This window comes from Scylla paramamosain, chromosome 9, assembly GCF_035594125.1.
Source record: "Scylla paramamosain isolate STU-SP2022 chromosome 9, ASM3559412v1, whole genome shotgun sequence".
Taxonomy (NCBI): Eukaryota; Metazoa; Arthropoda; class Malacostraca; order Decapoda; family Portunidae; genus Scylla; species Scylla paramamosain.
The window spans coordinates 30,855,001-30,875,000 of NC_087159.1; the positions used below are offsets into that span (position 1 = coordinate 30,855,001).

General features: G+C 39.5%; 5 protein-coding genes across 9 annotated transcripts in view; 3 read left to right on the forward strand and 2 right to left on the reverse strand.

The window, feature by feature from the left end:
• Positions 1-1,563, forward strand: part of LOC135103884 (nucleolar protein 56-like) — a 7,122-nt gene extending 5,559 nt beyond the window's left edge. Inside the window, exon 8 of the mRNA XM_064010812.1 lies at positions 1-1,563. This exon is cut by the window's left edge and continues 679 nt beyond it. The gene's annotated coding sequence lies outside the window, so the exon portion shown is untranslated.
• A 1,941-nt stretch (positions 1,564-3,504) lies between these two features.
• On the reverse strand, positions 3,505-7,616 carry LOC135103885 (putative transferase CAF17 homolog, mitochondrial). Its single transcript, XM_064010813.1, has 2 exons — positions 7,501-7,616; positions 3,505-6,585 (listed from the first exon to the last, which is right to left on the reverse strand). Exon 2 carries the CDS (start codon positions 6,544-6,546, stop codon positions 5,488-5,490), a length of 1,059 nt encoding a protein of 352 aa, XP_063866883.1. The 5' UTR covers positions 6,547-6,585; positions 7,501-7,616; the 3' UTR covers positions 3,505-5,487.
• A 655-nt stretch (positions 7,617-8,271) lies between these two features.
• On the reverse strand, positions 8,272-8,709 carry LOC135103279 (uncharacterized). Its single transcript, XM_064009322.1, has one exon. It carries the CDS (start codon positions 8,707-8,709, stop codon positions 8,272-8,274), a length of 438 nt encoding a protein of 145 aa, XP_063865392.1.
• Positions 8,710-10,576: 1,867 nt separating this feature from the next.
• Positions 10,577-14,613, forward strand: LOC135103886 (peptidyl-prolyl cis-trans isomerase FKBP2-like). The gene is made up of 4 exons (XM_064010814.1): positions 10,577-10,753; positions 11,784-11,911; positions 12,342-12,454; positions 12,589-14,613. The coding sequence occupies exons 2-4, from the start codon at positions 11,785-11,787 to the stop codon at positions 12,730-12,732; spliced, it is 384 nt and encodes a 127-aa protein (XP_063866884.1). The 5' UTR covers positions 10,577-10,753; position 11,784; the 3' UTR covers positions 12,733-14,613.
• A 1,234-nt stretch (positions 14,614-15,847) lies between these two features.
• The window catches only part of LOC135103887 (proton channel OtopLc-like), a 13,102-nt gene continuing 8,949 nt past the window's right edge, over positions 15,848-20,000 (forward strand). For 2 of the 5 annotated variants that reach the window (XM_064010815.1, XM_064010816.1), the window contains exon 1: positions 17,789-17,877. The gene's annotated coding sequence lies outside the window, so the exon portion shown is untranslated. The other 3 variants (XR_010270232.1, XR_010270230.1, XR_010270231.1) reach the window with 3 other exon arrangements.

Sequence of the window (20,000 nt, forward strand, 5' to 3'; positions counted from 1 at the left end):
TTGGACCAGCGGTTTGGGTGAATAACAATTTTAGTTTAAGGTCCCTGTTTTTCATCAGTTTGTGAAACAATTCAGTATCATTGAACATTATCATGATGGACAGATGATGGGTCTAACTCTACAGGACCTTGAGTATGCAGGGCTGGTGCTAGGAATTGTGGGGCTCAATTAGAAAATTGATATATGTAAAAGTACACTCTTTTATTAAATAAAACATAAATTATTATATATCAAATGAAACCTTAGAATCTTTATTTTCTAATGATGCAAACATAAATTATCATGGATAATCACAAAATATATATAACACCACCATCTTATCACTTGAAGCCATGGTTGCCATTGTCAGTGCAGGAAGTAGGCTCTCATTTTGGGTGATCTAGACATAAAAACATCATTGCTATGGTTATTATGTATGGATATGTGGTACCTGAAACACTCATGTAATTGTAGAGATATATAATTATTATTTATTTCAATGCCCCCTTGAGGTGTGGGGCCCAGTTTGATCAAGTCATTCAAATAAGCATAAAATTACCACTGAACATATGGATCACTTTCACTTGCTTATGTCTTGTTGATTGCTGTTGTCATGAGTCTGAACCCCCTACCTTGCTGTACACAAGGTTGGGTAATGTGATGTGATGTGCATACTTTTTATCATATATATATATATATATATATATATATATATATATATATATATATATATATATATATATATATATATATATATATTCATGTTATTTTACTGAAGTAAAATTCAGGAAAATAGCTTGTGCTTTTCATATTTAAAAGGCTTATTTCCATGTTTGTCATATTTGATCATCATGAATCATAAAAAGATTGACATGTGGTTAAACAAAATCCATTGGTATGTATCAGCCTTATTTAGGAGAGCAGATGGCACTGCTGTGTCCAGCTCCTTGAATTTGATAGTAATGGCAAGAGTGTGTAAATGATAATTTGGATCATGGCCCTGTAGGTGCACTTTCTTTATATTCACTTCAAATTATTTACTTGGCATGTTATGTGTGGGAACTCTGAAAGAAAGTAACCCCTAAATCTCATGGTCTTTGAAATAATAATATGGAAGCTGCTATTGTTATTGTTGTTATTATATATATATATATTATATATATATATATATATATATATATATATATATATATATATATATATATATATATATATATATATATATATATATATATATATATATATATATATATATATATATATATATATATATATATATAATCTCTTTTTTTTTTTAGCCTAAGTTACATGATCCCATAATTCTTTGTGAATGGTTATTTATCTGATAACCTCAAACCAGACATTGAAAACCACACTTAAGATGCATTAGCCACCAAGCACATACATATTAACAAACATGAGAATATATTTTTTCTTATCTGAGTAATTGTAACTGTCTATATACTATTTCATTCTAAGGAATGTACAAAACTTGTGTATTCAGCTACTTTTACAGCTTATGTCTGCCTGTCTCTGACCCTAAGAACTACACCTAAGGGATGACTGCAATAAATATGTCTCTAATCCTCTCATTCCCCATAACCTTTTCACATGCTTTGGCACAGTCTTTACATTTCACTAGGATTTGTCCTGTTGCAGCTATTGCAACCATTTATATAATCTTAGTAATATCATGTGGTCAAGTTAACATCTCATTCTTTAATTTTTACCTGACAAAAAAAGCTGTTTCCATATGTGAATATAAAGATGATAAATTTAAGCATCTTACTCCTTGTACAATAATGAGAAAACAATGGGTGGCTGTAATGCTCTATTGGTGGCAGGAGTTATGTAATAAGAATGCTGTCAAGATGGTACCTCAGGGAAAGGTCAAAATAGTGACAGCAGTAGTAGCTAAACAATTCCAGCCTGTGATTATTCAGGTTTTGATGTCTTGCTGCAAGGCCTGTGTTGCAGTGTTCAGATAGCAGTTATGTATTTCATCTTTGTGGAACTACCTAACTCCTATAAGGTTGTGACAACTTGAGAAGTTGCAAACACAATATCTATTTTTGTGTCTTGACTCTTGAGCATTGACCAGAGTAAAGTGAGGCATGGGCTACCACCAGCCAGTAAAGGTCAACCAGCAACCTTCCTGACAACATTTGCACTGTTGTAGCTACATGTGACTTGGAAGTCTTTTGAGCTGCAAGCTGACTAGACTCTCAAGTCCATCTGTTCCTACTGACATTACTGTAAGGACTGCTCCTGTGACTATTCACCTATATTTACCTGCCAGGTGCTTAGTGTAGCCACTGGGGAAATGCAAGAGGACTGTCAGAAGTTTCACCTGAAGTTGGTCATTACATCAAAGTCACCAGGCACCTGGTGTTTATTCCTGCTTTGTATTCAGTTGCTCACATTCCCTTGTTCTTGCCTGTTAAGAAGCAACTGATTTTACACTTTACTCACCTTCCATTCATAGGAGAGTGAGGGAAGAAGTGGAACATCAGTTGCTTCTTACAAGCCAGGAACAAAATAATGTGAGTGGCTGGACATAAAACAGGAATAACCACCAGGTGCCTAGTGATACCTTGGTAAAGGTCACTTAATACAAAACTTATAAAAACAAAGGTAACGTAGATTTCTACATTTAGGTATTTTAATACCATCACACCAAATGTATTCTTCCATTTAATGGGTACACCACTGCTGATATTCAAATCTAATCCACTCGGATTCATGCACAGAACAGGATTTAGTAATTATGTACAATTATGTTGTACCCTCTCCCATCTGTATTTCAGATAGTCCCTTTGTTCTACTTCACAAACTCTTAAATGAAAAACTTTAATTCTTATATATATATATATATATATATATATATATATATATATATATATATATATATATATATATATATATATATATATAACTTCTCCCATAAGCAGGTCACACATGAAGCTGTTCAGTACTGATTTTTCAGTACTGAACACCAATAGAATGTTCAGCACTTTTTATCATTGCGCATTTTATTGATACGCTGCTGTATTTCTCTTGGAAAGTCTTTTTGGTTAGCTTCAGCACATGCCACACAAAACCTGGCAGTATAGTAGAGGCTGCAGGAGGCTGCTTGACATACAACTTTACTGCAGGCAGTGCATGCTGATCCAAGCAAGAGAGAGCTACTAGCCTGGCTCTGGAAAGGGTCACGTATGAAGTAACAGTCCTCAAGGAAGGTCACTCCCCGATGGAAGGGTGGCCGTTGCCCATAATAATGGTAGGTTTCATGTAGGCCACAGTTCTCACACAAAAATGTCCCACCCTTCTCATTCTTGGTGTTGAACTCACTAGGCCCATTTGCCATGATACTTGCAGACACTTTCTTGGTAAAAGAACACTTACCCAGTGCCTAAAAATACAACAGGAGCAGTCTTCAATGATGGTAATTTGGTGGTTCAGCTATATCTTGGTCAGTTAGCTATTTTTTTCTCGTCACCTGCCAAATAAATTAAAAGAAAATAGTGTGAATCTTTCAACCATTTTATTTATTTTAATATAATTCTAAAGATCCATAATATCTAAGAAGTCATTGGATAAAATATGAAATTCCAGTTAGTGAGGAAACTGGAAGGAATGGGAAGTTCCTATCAGATGAAGAAGGCTGAAAAATGCAAGGATGTATGGAGGCTTTTCAAAATAATAATGACAATAGATATTACTGAATAATTTGCTGAATTCAAACCTAGAGCAAAGACTGCAGTGCATGGCATACAAACATAGAAAAGAGTAATTAATAATGATGGTCATCAATCTTAAAATACATTTTATTTTTAATATTTGATGCAATAATATATACATATATATATATATATATATATATATATATATATATATATATATATATATATATATATATATATATATATATATATATATATATATATATATATAAGTAATGATGCAGGAATACACTCCAAGCATTGTTTTTTTTTTAAAGATGCCAGAAATCACGCCTAAAGTTTGCCAATATTAAAACTCATATATATCAAGTTTCAACCATATGATATTTGTGAAACAATTAGCAAATTAATTCTTAGGGTATCACATTCCTATACCCACAAAGAAAAATATAAATCAATAAATTCAATTAGTAGTTACTAATGTTCATAATTTATGTGTAAAGTTAAAGTATGCATTAGTTTTTCCTGTATTTTTTTTTTTTTTTTTTTTTACCTGAGAGCCACTAGCCAATGGCAACAAAAAATTTGAATTAAAAAAGGTTTACTTAAATGTCAGTTCCCACAGAGATGTCAGATAGAATGATAATAAAAACAGAGGATAAATGTCTTGAAATCTCCCTCTTGAAAGAATTCAAGCCATAGGAAGGAGGAAATACAGAAGCAGGTAAGGAGCTAACTCTTGCATTAGAGATGTGGACAGAAGAGGGATAAGAGAGAGAAGAAAGTGTTGTGCAGTGTGGGCACAGGAGGAGGGGAGACATGTAGTTACTAAGATCAGAAGAGCAGTTAGCGTAAAAATAACAGTAGAGGATGGCAAGAGATGCAAGGTAATGAGCTTCTACACATGGTAATAGCACTGATAATTGATGGTTATAAACACAGCACAAAATAGTGATCCACAAAGTAGTGTAATGTGGCATGGGTAGAAGCAAGGCTCAGCTGTGTGTGTGTGTGTGTGTGTGTGTGTGTGTGTGTGTGTGTGTGTGTGTGTGTGTGTGTGTGTGTGTGTGTGTGTGTGTGTGTGTGTGTGTGTGTGTGTGTGTGTGTGTGTGTGTGTGTGTGTGTGTGTGTGTGTGTGTGTGTGCGTGCGGAAAAATGCTCTAAGTCCATTGGCTCAGCTCCGAGTATGCCAAGGCAACATGGTGGCACCACTGGCCAACCACAACAGGACCTACCGCTACAGTGAGTGGCTAGTTGTGGTGATTCACTCAACTCAAGGCACTTGGAGTGTTTCCCCACACAATAGCAGGCTTCTATATTGCTGTAACAAGTAAGGAAACTAATATTGTATACTGTATAGCATTTTTGACCATTTTGCCTTAGCAGGATATTGGTCCAAGCAACCCCACAAGGTAGAAGACACTTTGAGTTACTGTTTGCATGCCAAAACAGGATTTTCATGGGGGTAGCACTTGGAGTGTTCTCCTGCAACACTACTCCTTTATATATATATATATATATATATATATATATATATATATATATATATATATATATATATATATATATATATATATATATATATATATATATATATATATATATATATATGTGTGTGTGTGTGTGTGTGTGTGTGTGTGTGTGTGTGTGTGTGTGTGTGTGTGTGTGTGTGTGTGTGTGTGTGTATATTACATTGTGTGTATATTACATTGGCAAAACTGTATAAAGTGAAAATAAGAAATATAATATTTAGTTTGATTTTACAAATTGGCTACTTCTCCACTCCCATAACATGATTGCCACATTACAATAAAAAGTCTGTACATCACAAGCTTGCTTTGCTCTTGGGTGCCTGAAGAGGCCACCAGTATGGCCGGAAGGTTTGTACTATATGGCCTTCCACTGTTAATCTTTCAGCAGCAAGACATTCTTCCACTCTGAGCAGTCCCAGGCCATGGCAACCCAGGCAAGCCCGCACCTTTCCTACAGCCCGTCCTGTCTCATCCACTACACTGGCGTCTGCTGACACCTCTGAAGCATCCTCACTAAAGATAAGAGGCAGGAGGCGTTTTCGGATAACTCCAGTGTGATAGGTCCTGGCGGTTAGCTCCTGGCCCACATAACACCCCTTGTGAAAGCTGACTCCATGTAGGTAGTCGCAGTTTGCCTCCAGTGGTAAGGACTTAGCTGAGGGAAGCTCCTCTGATCCCTCTCCCACTCCAAGCCTATAACGCAAGCTCCTGAACATATAATTTCCTGTGTTCTCCTCAACACCCGGCAGCAACCCCCTCAGGGAAACTGTAGTTGCCGGTACCACCAGACGGTGGCCCAGCTGTCGCACCCTGGGATCTTGAACTGCTGTAATGTCTTTGGAGTCTCCAGCCAGATGCAATGCCACCTCATTCTGTACTTTAGGGTTCATGTAGAGGGATTCTGCATCAACCTGTGTCTGCTGCGTCATGTCAGGAGCAGGGTCAAACACACACCACACACTGAAGTCACCTGTGGCATCCTCCACCACCAGGCGACGCCGCACTTTATGCATTCTGAGGTGTCTCTCCAGCTGGCTGACTCGTGCAACATCACATTCCAACAGGAAGGTGCTGTGGCTGAGGTGATAGATGATGGAGTCGTACAGCACACGGCCCTGTCTATTGAGCAGGAGGCAGTAAATGGCAGATGTATTGCCTTTCAGGTGCCTCATGTCATTGGTCACCAGCCCTTGAAGAAAATCTGCTGCCTCCTCCCCTTCTACCCTGACTAAGCCACGGTGCCGCTGGCGCTCAGCATACAATGGGCGAGTTCTCGGCACACCAGCCTGCAGCGACCCAATTCTTCTGCATGCCATTGCAGCTGTAACATGGCACCTCAGTCTTGGAAGCATGGTGGTGGTTTACTGATGTCACCTACACCAGGAAATTACCTGCCAAATTAAGATCATGGGAAATATCGGCCTTGGAAAATCTTTAATTAATCCTATGTAACAAGTTGGTCAAAACTTGAATAAATTTGCTTTTACTCTAGATAATGTGTAGGAAAAAGATGAAAACTTTATAATACACCATATAATAAAGATGTTATGCACTGATGATGGATCTGCCCTGTTGATCAATAGCACTGATTGATTTGGGTGCTGACAGTGTTTTATTTTTTCTTTCCCTTTCAGTTAAACATAATAATAAATCTATTCTACTAATTACTTTGAAATATTTGTGCAGTTCTCATTTCATTAAAACTAACAGGCAATTTTATTTAGCTCATGAATGATTGGATATTTATGAGAACTAAACAGTATAAGCTCTGAAACAGAGGATCCTGTGCGTGATTTTTTGATGCTTTGTTGATAGGTTCTGGAATGGGCTGTGGTCAAGACAGTGCAAATAAGAAGTATAACTACAGTGGCAACTACAAGAAACAAAAGACGTTTCCACAAGTTTACAGAGAGAGAGAGAGAGAGAGAGAGAGAGAGAGAGAGAGAGAGAGAGAGAGAGAGAGAGAGAGAGAGAGAGAGAGAGGAAAAAAAAAAAACATACTTCTCATTTTGTTAATTAACTCCGTCTTTAACACTTGCTTTCTCTATATTTACTTATAAATAATACCTATTTATAGTTAATTTCCATAATTTTTCTTTCTTTTCGTCAGTTTATTCACAAGACACAGATGATCATAAGAACATAAGCACAACTCAGGGTGAGAGATTGCCCTCTGCTCTCCTTTCCACGGAAACCAATCTGCACCTCATCCACCACTCTCACTCTCCCTTCATCTACAATCATTCATTCAACCCTGCATTCTACCTAATGTGGGCACTAAAGCCTAATGTTCAACTTAATCTTACTCTTATATCCGTCCTTTTGCTACAGCTGACTCGGGAATGTTATGATCTTGATCTTGATCTTGATGATACAGGTGGCTCGGGATCACTCCTAAGCCAGGCCTTTGGATCAGCAACTCCTGATTGATTGATTGATTGATATATTTATTGTTGCATAAATAATGAAATACAACAAAGGAGCAGGACCTTGTCAACCACTCCCTGGGCAAAGACTTAACGGTAGAGTATCAAAAATATAAAAATAGGTAGTATACATTACAAGAATGTAAGTAAATAAGTAAATACAGATATTGCACACCTTATTGCATAAATATCCTACAGTCTGGAAGCAAACGTAGATATTCCTTGAGTATATCCCCGAGGCTGGATGAGTCTAAGAAATGGTCAATGAGGGTACACAAGTAATGTTGACCTTGCAGCCTAAATTTAGCAATGAGAGGACATTCCGTGACATAATGACGCAGTGTGTCCCCTTGGCGCAGCACTTAGCACACAGCATACACCAGGAGAAGCAATGACTTCGCAAAAGTATTTATAGCTTAATCTGAGCTTCATTGCCACCCTGTCGTGTGATGCAGTGATGTGATGCGTGTGATGCAGTTTCCCATAGGTGTAAGCACAGCTCTGGGAGACACGTACATAGTGAAGACTACTGCCATTGCCCCTATGGCAACAAAGCTCCAACTGATCACTAATGCTACTATGTACAAAGTCCTTAATGCTACTCTTAACATAGCCCAGAGTATACTCAGCGCCAGGGTCCACTGTGTCGTCCTAAAGGGCACATTGAGCAAGGCGGTCTGCCTCTTCATTAAGCGAGATACCCACATGAGAGGGTATCCAGGTGAAATGGACCGTGGCACCAGCACTTTCTAGAGCGTGGATGAGATCAAGACATTTATTAACTAGATCACAGTCCATGGGGTAGGTAGACTGGAGAGCATACAGTACAGCCTTACTGTCAACAAAGAATACATCCTTACTGAGAGGCGCCACAATACGGAGCGCCTCCAGAACAACATACAGTTCTGCCCTAGTGGAGGACATGTGTGCAGGGAGCCGCCTGGAAACCTCAGTGTCAGTGTAGTGAATGGCAGAAATGTAGTCGCGGATGAACAGCCCACATCCTGACCTGCTGCTACTGACTGAACCATCACAATAAACATGAATAGCCTGAACGTGGGGGTATTTGGACAATTTAGTCATGAACATGTCTTGCAGCACATGAGAGAACTAGTCCCTCTTGGGCTGATGCAGTGAGTGAATATCAACACTGACACGGTGAGGGTTCCAAACGGGTCGGAGCGGTGACATAACAACGTTAATACAGGCCTCGGCTGATGATACCACCCTGCACTTTTCCACGTCTTTTCATAGACGTCCAACCCTTCAGGAGGTAAACATATCACGCAGGGAAGCCACAGAACGCCTGACTTCTGATCTTTCTAAAATTTCTGATTGGGGCAGAGCAAACTTGGTATTGTTCAATGCCTCAAAAACTCAATTCCTCCATCTATCAACTCGACACAACCTTCCAGACAACTATCCCCTCTTCTTCAATGACACTCAACTGTCCCCCTCTTCTACACTGAACATCCTCGGTCTGTCCTTTACTTATAATCTGAACTAGAAACTTCACATCTCATCTCTAGCTAAAACAGCTTCTATGAAGTTAGGTGTTCTGAGACGTCTCCGCCAGTTTTTCTCACCCCCCCAGCTGCTAACTCTGTACAAGGGCCTTATCCGTCCATGTATGGAGTATGCTTCACATGTCTGGGGGGGTTCCACTCATACTGCCCTTCTAGACAAGGTGGAATCAAAAGCTTTTCGTCTCATCAACTCCTCTCCTCTAACTGACTGTCTTCAGCCTCTCTCTCACCGCCGCAATGTTGCATATCTAGCTGTCTTCTACCGCTATTTTCATGCCAACTGCTCTTCTGATCTTGCTAACTGCATGCCTCCCCTCCTTCCGCGGCCTCGCTGCACAAGACTTTCTTCTTTCTCTCACCCCTATTCTGTCCACCTCTCTAACGCAAGAGTTAACCAGTATTCTTAATCATTCATCCCTTTCTCTGGTAAACTCTGGAACTCCCTGCCTGCTTCTGTATTTCCACCTTCCTATGACTTGAATTCCTTCAAGAGGGAGGTTTCAACACACTTATTCAGCAATTTTTGACCACTGCTTTGACACTTTTATGGGACTGGCATTTCAGTGGCCAGTTTTTTTTATTAGATTTTTGTTGCCCTTGGCCAGTGTCACTCCTACAGAAAAATAAATAAATAAATAAATAAAAATAATAATAATGATAATAATAGTAATAATAATAATAATAATATCAACGTTCGCTTTATATATATATATATATATATATATATATATATATATATATATATATATATATATATATATATATATATATATATATATATATATATATAGGAGTGACACTGGCCAAGGACAACAAAAATCTAATGAAAAAAAACTGGCCACTGAAATGGCAGTCCCATAAAAGTGTCAAAGCAGTTTGATTAATATGCCTTGTTGTGCGTGTGTGGAATATGTTATGGTAGAAATAGAGTAAGCGTGGGTGATGAGGAAGCGAGCGCCCCGTAATATTTTTGGGTTGAGATAAGTGAATCTTGGACACGCCCCTTCAGGTAAATGGCGGTGTTTCTTCCCCCTCCCCACCCAAACCCGCCCTCTCCCCGCTGACAGATGGGGCGAAGTTGTCTTCAGCGTGAGTGAAGGAGGTCTGTCATCACTCCACTCTTGCTTGCTTGCTTTATTTCATTCGTTTTGACAACACACACACACACACACACACACACACACGCAATTCATAGCATTAATTAAAGTTATTCTGGGCTCAAAATCAATTTAAAATAACTAAATAAATTACAGTAAATTACAATAAAACAAAAAATGCTTAGAAATCAATAATCAGTAAGATAATATATATATATATATATATATATATATATATATATATATATATATATATATATATATATATATATATATATATATATATATATATATATATATATATATATATATATTAGAGTCAAAGTCAGCACCTGAACGCGATCCGTCCCTAGTCCAATCAGAAGCCAGAATTGTGACAGCTGAAAGCGGCTTTCCTCTCTACCAATCGGAAGGCGCCAGATTTGTTTACGTTCAAGAAGGCAGCGTGGTGACGGGCAGCGGACGAGAATATTCAACGTTTTTCAACTTTTCTCAGTTATTACCTGTCAGGTGAGATTGATTACGCGTGTGAGAGCTGGTGAGAGTCATATGGTGGTGTGGATGTTTGTGTGAGTGATTGAAATTGTGTGTAGACGTGAAGAAATGATGATAAACACAGGAGTGAATGAGACACGAAGCAGTAGAATTTGTAAGCTAATCTAAATCTTCCTGTACATCTTTGCATTATCATCTATACTGTCTTCCCGCGCCTCCCCAGCCTCAACACTCCTGGAGGTGGCGAGGCAGCGGGGTGTTCATGAGAGGAACGCTTGCTTAAGTGAAATTTGAACCTTCGTGAAAGTTTAAGATGAGAGAGAGTCTTTTCGGAAATTTTTGTGCCAGGGAACAAATATGGACTCGTAACTAGTAACACACTTAACCTATCCTAATTTATCCTAATCCTAACGTAACTTGATCTAACTTAACCCAATCCAGACGTAGCCTAACCAAACCTAACCTATCCAATCCTAACTTATCCTAATCCTAACCTAACTTGATCTAACTTAACCCAACGCAGATGTAACCTAACCTATCCTAACTTATCCTAATCCTAACATAACTTGATCTAACCTAACCTATCCTAACAAAATCTAACTTAACCTAACCTAACCTAACCTAACTCAATCTGATTAACCTAACAGCTCCCTTGGCCCCCTAACCTAAATAATGTGATGCTGAATACCCCCTGAACCCCCTTAAACTCCCTGAATCACTATGAACCCTCCTTGAACACCCTTAAACACCCTTGAAGCTCCTTAGTACCCCCCTGAACTCCCTTGAATCCCCCTGTAACACCCTTGAACCTCCCTGAATCCCTTAAACCCCCTGAACCAAACTTAACCTTCCTGAACTCCCTTGAAACCCCCTTGAAACCCCTCTGAACCCCTAACCCCCCTCTGAACCCCTTAACCCCCCCCTGAACCCCTCCTTAAGCTCCCTAACCACTGCAAACCACCACAAATATGACATCAGACAGCTAACTTGCACCCCTCCCTCCTTCTCTCCCTCCACCTCCTTTCACCTCCACCTCCTCCCACAGCATGCGCCTGGAGACTGTGGCGGCGGTGGTGGTGGTGGTGCTGGCGGTGAGCTGCGCGGCGGAGGAGGAGAAGAAGAAGGAGAAAGTGAAGAAGCTGCAGATTGGGGTGAAGAAAAGAGTAGATAATTGTACGCTGAAGAGCAGATGAGGGGACCTGCTTCACATGTACTATGCGGTGAGAGAGAGAGAGAGAGAGAGAGAGAGAGAGAGAGAGAGAGAGAGAGAGAGAGAGGAGGGGATGAACCAAGAGAGAGAGAGAGAGAGAGAGAAGGGATGACCAAGAGAGAGGGGGTGATGAAGAGAGAGAGAGAGAGAGAGAGAGAGAGAGGGGGTGACGAAGAGAGAGAGAGGGAGATGACCAAGAGAGAGAGAGAGAGAGAGAGAGGGGGATGAACCAAGAGAGAGAGAGAGGGGGGGGGCGATGAACCAAGAGAGAGAGAGAGAGAGAGAGAAAGAAAGAGGAGATGACGAAGAGAGAGAGAGGGGAGGGTGAAGAAGAGAGAGAGAGAGAGAGAGAGAATATAACCTAACCTAACCTAACCTAACCTAACTTAACAGGGAAAGCTGGAAAATGGCACAGAATTCGACAGCAGTTACCCTCGAGGACAACCCCTGACCTTCACGCTGGGGTCAGGTCAGGTCATCCGAGGCTGGGACCAGGGACTGATTGGGTGAGTAGTGGTGGTGGTGGTGTATATTAGAGAGAGAGAGATAATGATGTTATTTTCCCATATCTATCTCTATTTGACCTTCCTTTGTATTCCCCATGTGCTTCTGACGCCTTCACCCCGCCCCGCCCCCCAAGGATGTGCGAGGGGGAGAAGAGGAAGCTTGTCATCCCCTGGACCTCGGCTATGGAGCTTCAGGGGCGCCTCCAAAGATACCTCCCCACACCACGCTGGTCTTCGAGGTGGAACTTGTCAAGATAGAGAGGAAAGAGGAGCTTTGAGGCTAATCTAGGGTGCGTGCAGGTGTGTGCGGGTGTGTGCAGGTGTCTGGTGGAGTGTGTGTGTCTGTGTGTCTGTCTGTGTGTGATTTTTCCCTTTCTGTAGAGATTAACGGTATCTGTGTGTGTTTGTGTGTGTCTGTGGAGTTTTAAGGGTGTCTAGAGAGTACTTAAAGGCTCCCTCACCCTTAACAAGTCTAGGGGTGTGTGTGTATGTGTGTGTGTGTTTATGGCTGGGAGAGGTCTTCAGTGTGTGTGTGTGTGTTTGTCTGTAAGGGTGACCAGCATAGCCAAGAGACTGCAAGGGTGTTGGAGAATGGTCAGGAAAAATTTTAAGGGTGTTTCTTTGTCACCCTGTTCAGTTTAAGGGTGTTTAATATGGTCAGGGAAAATTTTAAGGGTGTTTTTTGTCACCCTGTTCAGTTTAAGGGTGTTTAATATGGTCAGGAAAAATTTTAAGGGTGTTGCTCGTTACCCTGTTCAGTTTAAGGGTGTTTAATATGGCCAGGAAAAATTTTAAGGGTATTTTTTGTCACCCTGTTCAGTTTAAGGGTGTTTAATATGGTCAGGGAAAATTTTAAGGGTGTTTTTTGTCATCCTGTTCAGTTTAAGGGTTTAATATGGTCAGGAAAAATTTTAAGGGTGTTGCTCATTACCCTGTTCAGTTTAAGGGTGTTTAATATGCCCAGGAAAAATTTTAAGGGTGTTTTTTGTCACCCTGTTCAGTTTAAGGGTGTTTAATATGGCCAGAAAAAATTTTAAGGGTGTTTTTTGTCACCCTGTTCAGTTTTAGGGTGTTTAAAATGGTCAGAAATGTTTAAAGGGTGTTTTTTTTTTGTCACCCTGTACAGTTTAGGGGTGTTTAATATGGCCAGGAAAAATTTTAAGGGTGTTGCTCATTACCCTGTTCAGTTTAAGGGTGTTTAATATGGCCAGGAAAAATTTTAAGGGTGTTTTTGTCACCCTGTTCAGTTTAAGGGTGTTCAAAATGGTCAGAAATGTTTAAAGGGTGTTTTTTGGTCACCCTGTTCAGTTTAAGGATGTTTAATATGGTCAGGGAAAATTTTAAGGGTGTTTTTTGTCACCTTGTGTACTTTTTAAGTGTGTGGGGGGAGTGCTAGCTGTAAGGGTGTGTGTTGTCACCCTGGCTGAGTCTTAAGGGTGTTTGTTAAGCCACCCTGTTCGATTAGTGTTAGTGTGTGTGTGTGTGTACGTGCATGTCTCACCCCAATACTTGTAATCATATTCTTTATAAATAAATTTTGTGTGTGTGTGTGTGTGTGTGTCAGGAACACACACACACACACACAAGAATGAGAGAGAGAGAGAGAGAGAGAGAGAGAGAGAGAGAGAGAGAGAGAGAGAGAGAGAGAGAGAGAGAGAGAGAGAGAGAGAGAGAGAGAGAGAGAGAGAGAGATGATTAACAGCTGAGAGAGAGAGAGAGAGAGAGAGAGAGAGAGAGAGAGAGAGAGAGAGAGAATAACCACATCTACTACTACTGCTACTACCATTTGAAACAATAGATATACAAATAGTCTTATTAATAGTCAAGACATACACACACACAGGTGCGTGTACACAAATATTACTACAGCTCATGGCAGTGTGTGGGTGTAGTAGGACAGACACAATCAAGTTGACAAGTATTGAGATAATTATCAAATATGTATTATTATTATTATTATTATTATTATTATTATTATTATTATTACTTTTTTTTATCATTGTTATGTCTAGGGTTTAAGTCAGTCTCTCTCTCTCTCTCTCTCTCTCTCTCTCTCTCTCTCTCTCTCTCTCTCTCTCTCTCTCTCTCTCTCTCTCTCTCTCTCTCTGTGTGCGTGTGTGTGTGTGTGTGTGTGTGTGTGTTTTTGAGTGCAATAAAAAGTCGTACATTACATATATATAGACACACACACACACACACACACACACACACACACACACAGTATAATTAAGCTTATCTTTATACATACAGAATACTGGTCATGATCTTTATAAACTTAACCTACACACACACACACACATATGAAACTATTACTTGTAGAGAGAGAGAGAGAGAGAGAGAGAGAGAGAGAGAGAGAGAGACTGTGTGTGTGTGTGTGTGTGTGTGTGTGTTGATCTATTCTTTATTTCAAGTTGTCTTAGTAAAATATTTCAAGTTGTATCAATATTGTCAAAAAAAAAAACTTAAATAATTAAAATATGTTGTTGTTTTGTATGAATTTGTCAAAGAAAATAAATAAATAAAATAAATTCATTAAACTGAAGACCACAAATGTACTTAAGCTGAATGATAAGAGGCAAATGATTATGAAGAAATGAAAAAAGTGAGAAAAATTATGAAAAAAGACAAATATACATTAAAAAAACTGTGTGTGTGTGCAAAATATTCCGAAAAAAATGGAAAAAAAATGAAAATTATGAAAAAAAAACAAATATACTTAAAAAAAAACTTTGTGTGCAAAAGATTCCGAAAAAATGAAAAAAAAAGAAAATTATGAAAAAAACAAACATACTTAAAAAAAAACTTTGTGTGTGTGTGTGTGTGAGGAAATAAAAACTTTGATAATCTTAATGAAAATATCAGTGTTTTTTTTCCTGTTTAGTTTAAGAGGTGAAAATAATTGTAGCTTTAAATTGGATATTTCTCATTCATTCATTTGTTTGTTTGTTCTGAGCCTATAGAGGAAAACTTAGGCCTATACAGGGTGGGGGAAAAGGCTAGACAAGAGAGAAATTATGCACACACACACACACACACACACACACATACAAACTGCTAGCCTCTCTCTCTCTCTCTCTCTCTCTCTCTCTCTCTCTCTCTCTCTCTCTCTCTCTCTCTCTCACACACACACAAACACACACACACAAGGAGGGAAAGCAGCCATATGTAAAAATTGATGTTTTAATTGTCTTTAAGTTTAGATCAAGTTGGGAGAGACAAATTTAATAAACTTAATGCTTACTGGAAATGTAAAACACACACACACACACACACACACATACACACATTCTGTTTATGTTTTGTAATGTCCTGAAGTGAATGACGCTCAAATATTAGCCATAGGAGGTAGATTAGTTTATTTGTTTTGTGTGGAGTTTTGAAGGTTTATTTTGCAGTGGTTTGGATTTTATTGAAGGAAATGCGTCGCTGTGTAGGAGTTTCTGCTACGGAATTCCTCTGATGACCGTCCTTCTTCCGACTAAAAATGAATAATTACGATACTTTCCCTAGCCATTCAATGTGTGCAGTGGCTAAGTGGAGGGAGGATGTTGTCTTGCCCTCACTACAGTACTCGTTAGCAAGTTACTTCGTGCTTCGTTATCCCAGCCACCGTAAGTCCCATTAGTTGTCTAAGTGTTCTGGTCTCCCTGTCACTCATCAACAGAATCACGGCCTTTGGTGAACACACTGGCATTGCTAATAAGATAGGAAGCTGCCACGCGTGATTTGGAAAATAGAATGTGATGTGATGTATTCGATATTAGCTACTGTTTTTGTTTTGTAATGCAGTTTAGTACAGAGCAGAAATTCGTGTTACCAAATGGTCCAGCGTCTTATTTTTAACTTTTATAAATTTCTAGAGATCTATTTAGGTTTTCAGAGGTATTTTCGTGACTCTAGGAAAAAAGAATCCAGCTTTACGTGTTTCTTATGTAATTCAACTTATTACACAACAGGAATCCGTGTTATCATATCTTCCCGCGTCTTATCTGAACTTTTATCATGTTCTGGTCTGTTATTTAGGTTTTCAAAGGCATTTTCATGACTAGCACAAAAATCCATCTATTCTTGTTTGTTCTGTAATTTTTATATAACAGAAGAGAAACTTGTATCCTCAAACGATCTGGCGTCTTATCTTTCTTAATTTTTATCAGGTTCTAGTATAAATTATGTACGTTTTTATGTTTCTGGGTAAAAAAGAAAAAATCTATCTTCCCTGTTTATTCTGTTATTCATTTAACTACAGCAAAACAAGAACAACATGCTAAAACATTCCGGTTGCGTTGCGAGAAAGTTTGTGAAGCAGAGTTGTGAAATACTGTCTGTTGCTGAATTACTGACGTGTCCTTAAGCTTCACCTATATTGTAACAGCACGTTTTTCTTGATTTCTGGCCTGGTGTTCAAGAGTGTATGGTGTCATATAGGGAGCAGTGAGAAAGGACCTTCACTCCTCTCCCTGTGGTTCAGTGGCTGATGTCTCTTCTTATTTTTTTTCTTCTCCCTCGTCACTCGGTCAAGGAAACAGAGTCGCCCCCTTTAAAAGATAAAACCCCTCTGTAACCTGGCTTTGGTCTGTATGACATCAAATCGCTCCACTCCCTCCCTTATCCACTCTTTAAATTCCCTTACACTCTTTACCCAATCTTAATAACCCTAGGAACACTTCAGCAATATAATATCTTAAGAGTCTTCTGTGGAATCAACTCAGACAGGCTGGAATTACTTGAATCGCGCTGACACACCTTCTCCTCACACTCCGTCTCTTAAACGTCCTTTAAATTCCCCTATACTCTTTACCCAAGCTTATTAACCCCACAGATACTTTCTTACTACAATATCTTAAGTCTAATACGTAATCATATCAGAGGCTGGAATTGTTTGAATTTCGCGCGAAAACATCCGCTCTTCACACCATCTAAATTGTGTTATACTCCTTATCCAAGCCTACTAACCCTAGGAACACTTCAGAACTACAATATCTTAATAGTATAGTGCGGAATCATGCCTTTACACGCTTCAGTTACGCTCTAATAAACTCCTTTCATTAGCGAGAAAATATGAGCTGTCAAGTGAATGGCATCTACCATCACCATGACAACGGGTCGTGAATAGCCAATCCCAGCTCGCCATTTCATCCGGGACCTCAAGATGACCACACTGATACAATATAGTTTAATTTCCAGCCAAGATCAGAGTTAACCGAGACATATATGGTGGATAAAAAGCTCTTAAAAATATGGGTGTTCCGAGGAAAGTATACCACTAGGGAATGTGGGTTACATTAGTAATGGAGGAATATTTTGACAGCAGACGAAACTAAAGGTACAGTTACTAGTTAGTGTTTTTGTGTGTTTGTATGTGTGTGTGTGTGTCGTGGAGGAGTGATCTGTGCCTGTCCCTGGGGCTGTATGACGAACCAGGCGTGAGTATTCAGCATTTGACCAAACACACTCAGGCAGAGACTGTCCCTTTAAACCTTCGTCCCTTTAAACCGTACCCAAACAAACGCTTTCGATTCGCGTAGGCAGACCAGGCTAGTTCTCTCTGACCGGGCCATGTGACGTATTTTTAGTCATATGCTCCTAGTGAGAGTAACCCGCCGGCTAGGGAGTCTGGGAGTAGGCTGGGAGTGTCAACTGGTTATTTAACAGAGTAGAAGATGAGAGAGAGACTGGGATGTGTGATGGATGAGTGACAGGGAGAAGAAGGGTGTAATCTGTTTGACGTAAGGGTGACAGGCTGTGTGCGTCCGTGTGTACATGTATGTGGGTGGGTGTGGGTGACTGGGTGTGTGTGGTGGGTCAGTGTCCGTATGTATGTGTGTATTACCCTTGTGAGACCCGCTCTGTGTGTGTGTGTGTGTGTGTGTGTAGGGAGGGAGAGACACGTGAGTAAAGAAGGGAGGATGGGGGTCAGGAAAGAGGAGGAGGAGGAAGAGGGCTGACTGGGTGGAGCTCTTAAAGATAGTATTCAGAAATTACGTGTTTTCTTGACGGCTTCGCTGAGTCACTATGTTAGGGAAGAGGAAGAGGAGGAGGATGAGGATATAGAAGTGATGTAAGCATAGGAAGGTTTTAAGTTAGTTTGGGTAAGGTTTAGGTGAGGTTAGTTAAGAATAGGCGATATTAGGTTAGGCTATGTAAGTTGAAGTGTATTAGATTGTAAGGCTAAGTAAGGTTAGGTGAGGTTAGGTTAAGATAGTGTGTTAGGTTAGGTAAGTTAAGGATAGGTTAGACTAGCATAGTTTAGGTTATATTAGATGAATTTACATTAACTTGCATAGGTTAGATTAGATTAGATTAAAGTAAGATTTGGATGACATAGGTTACGTTAGATCATGTTAAGTTATAGCAGATTAATTAGGTTAGTTAAGGTAATTGAGTTAGCAAAGGTTGCATTAGGTTAAACTAGCATAAGTGAAGAAATTAAGTTAGATTAGGTGAGGAATTATTAGGTTAGATGAGAGGAGGTGAGGTTAGGTTAGGTGAGGTTTGGTTAGATTATGTTAGGTGAGGTTAGGTTAGGTTAGGTGAGGTGAGGTTTGGTTAAATTAGGTGAGGTGAGGTTTGGTTAGGTTAGGTGAGGTGAGGTTTGGTTAGATTACGTTAGTTGAGGTTAGGTTAGTTTAGGTGAGGTGAGATTAAGTTAGGTTACAGTGAGGCGTCTTGAAGTCATGAGAGACATTGGCAGGGGCGGAGGTGGTACCTTGCCAACTCCACCTGAGAGAGAGAGAGAGAGAGAGAGAGAGAGAGAGAGAGAGAGAGAGAGAGAGAGCAGAGGGGGGTCAGACTACTGTTTCATTTAAGGAGTCTTTAAAATTAGCTTCCCTATGTTAATGTGTTAGTTTTCATATTTATTGAGAGAGAGAGAGAGAGAGAGAGAGAGAGAGAGAGAGAGAGAGAGAGAGAGAGAGAGAGAGAGAATATGGTGTAAATAAAGGGACTAAAAATGTACTTCAAATGGCTTGATTCTCTCTCTCTCTCTCTCTCTCTCTCTCTCTCTCTCTCTCTCTCTCTCTCCTCTCTCCTCTCTCTCTCTCATCTCTCTCTCTCTCTCTCTCTCTCTCTCTCTCATCTCTCTCTCTCCTCTCTCTCAATAAATATGAAAAGTAACACCTTAACATAGGGAAGCAAATCTTCATCCTCATTTACTCCCGACCCCCAACCATTGCTAATATAGACGTCACTTTCATCCAGTTAGAAAATAAATCTTGTAAAATAAACATTAGGTCTCGTCTATCATCCTCTAGTCCAGTCACCTGCTACGGACAAAAAAACTTTATGACCTCATTGCAGACATTTGTTGCGTTAATAGTTGCATAATTATGGGGGATTTTAATGATCCAGTCACTTTCAAGACATCTTTATTCATTCTACAGCCACATCCAGTCTTAGAACTGGGAAGAAATTGCAAAATGTATTCTTTTTCAATGCCAACTTTACGTCTTGTAGATGGTTATAAAGGAGACTGCATGCATTGCTTCTGATGCTGCTAATTGTTTTGTTTCACAGTGAAAGGCTTTAAATGTAGTTGGAAAATGTCATA

Bases quoted from the DNA above. Each gene is read 5' to 3' on its own strand.
- LOC135103885 (XM_064010813.1), bottom strand. From the start codon at position 6,546: ATGCTTCCAAGACTGAGGTGCCATGTTACAGCTGCAATGGCATGCAGA.
- LOC135103279 (XM_064009322.1), bottom strand. From the start codon at position 8,709: ATGTTCATGACTAAATTGTCCAAATACCCCCACGTTCAGGCTATTCAT.
- LOC135103886 (XM_064010814.1), top strand. From the start codon at position 11,785: ATGCGCCTGGAGACTGTGGCGGCGGTGGTGGTGGTGGTGCTGGCGGTG. The intron at 11,912-12,341 runs GTACGCTGAAGA...CTAACTTAACAG, and splicing joins GAAGAAAAGAGTAGATAATT to GGAAAGCTGGAAAATGGCAC. The intron at 12,455-12,588 runs GTGAGTAGTGGT...CCGCCCCCCAAG, and splicing joins TGGGACCAGGGACTGATTGG to GATGTGCGAGGGGGAGAAGA.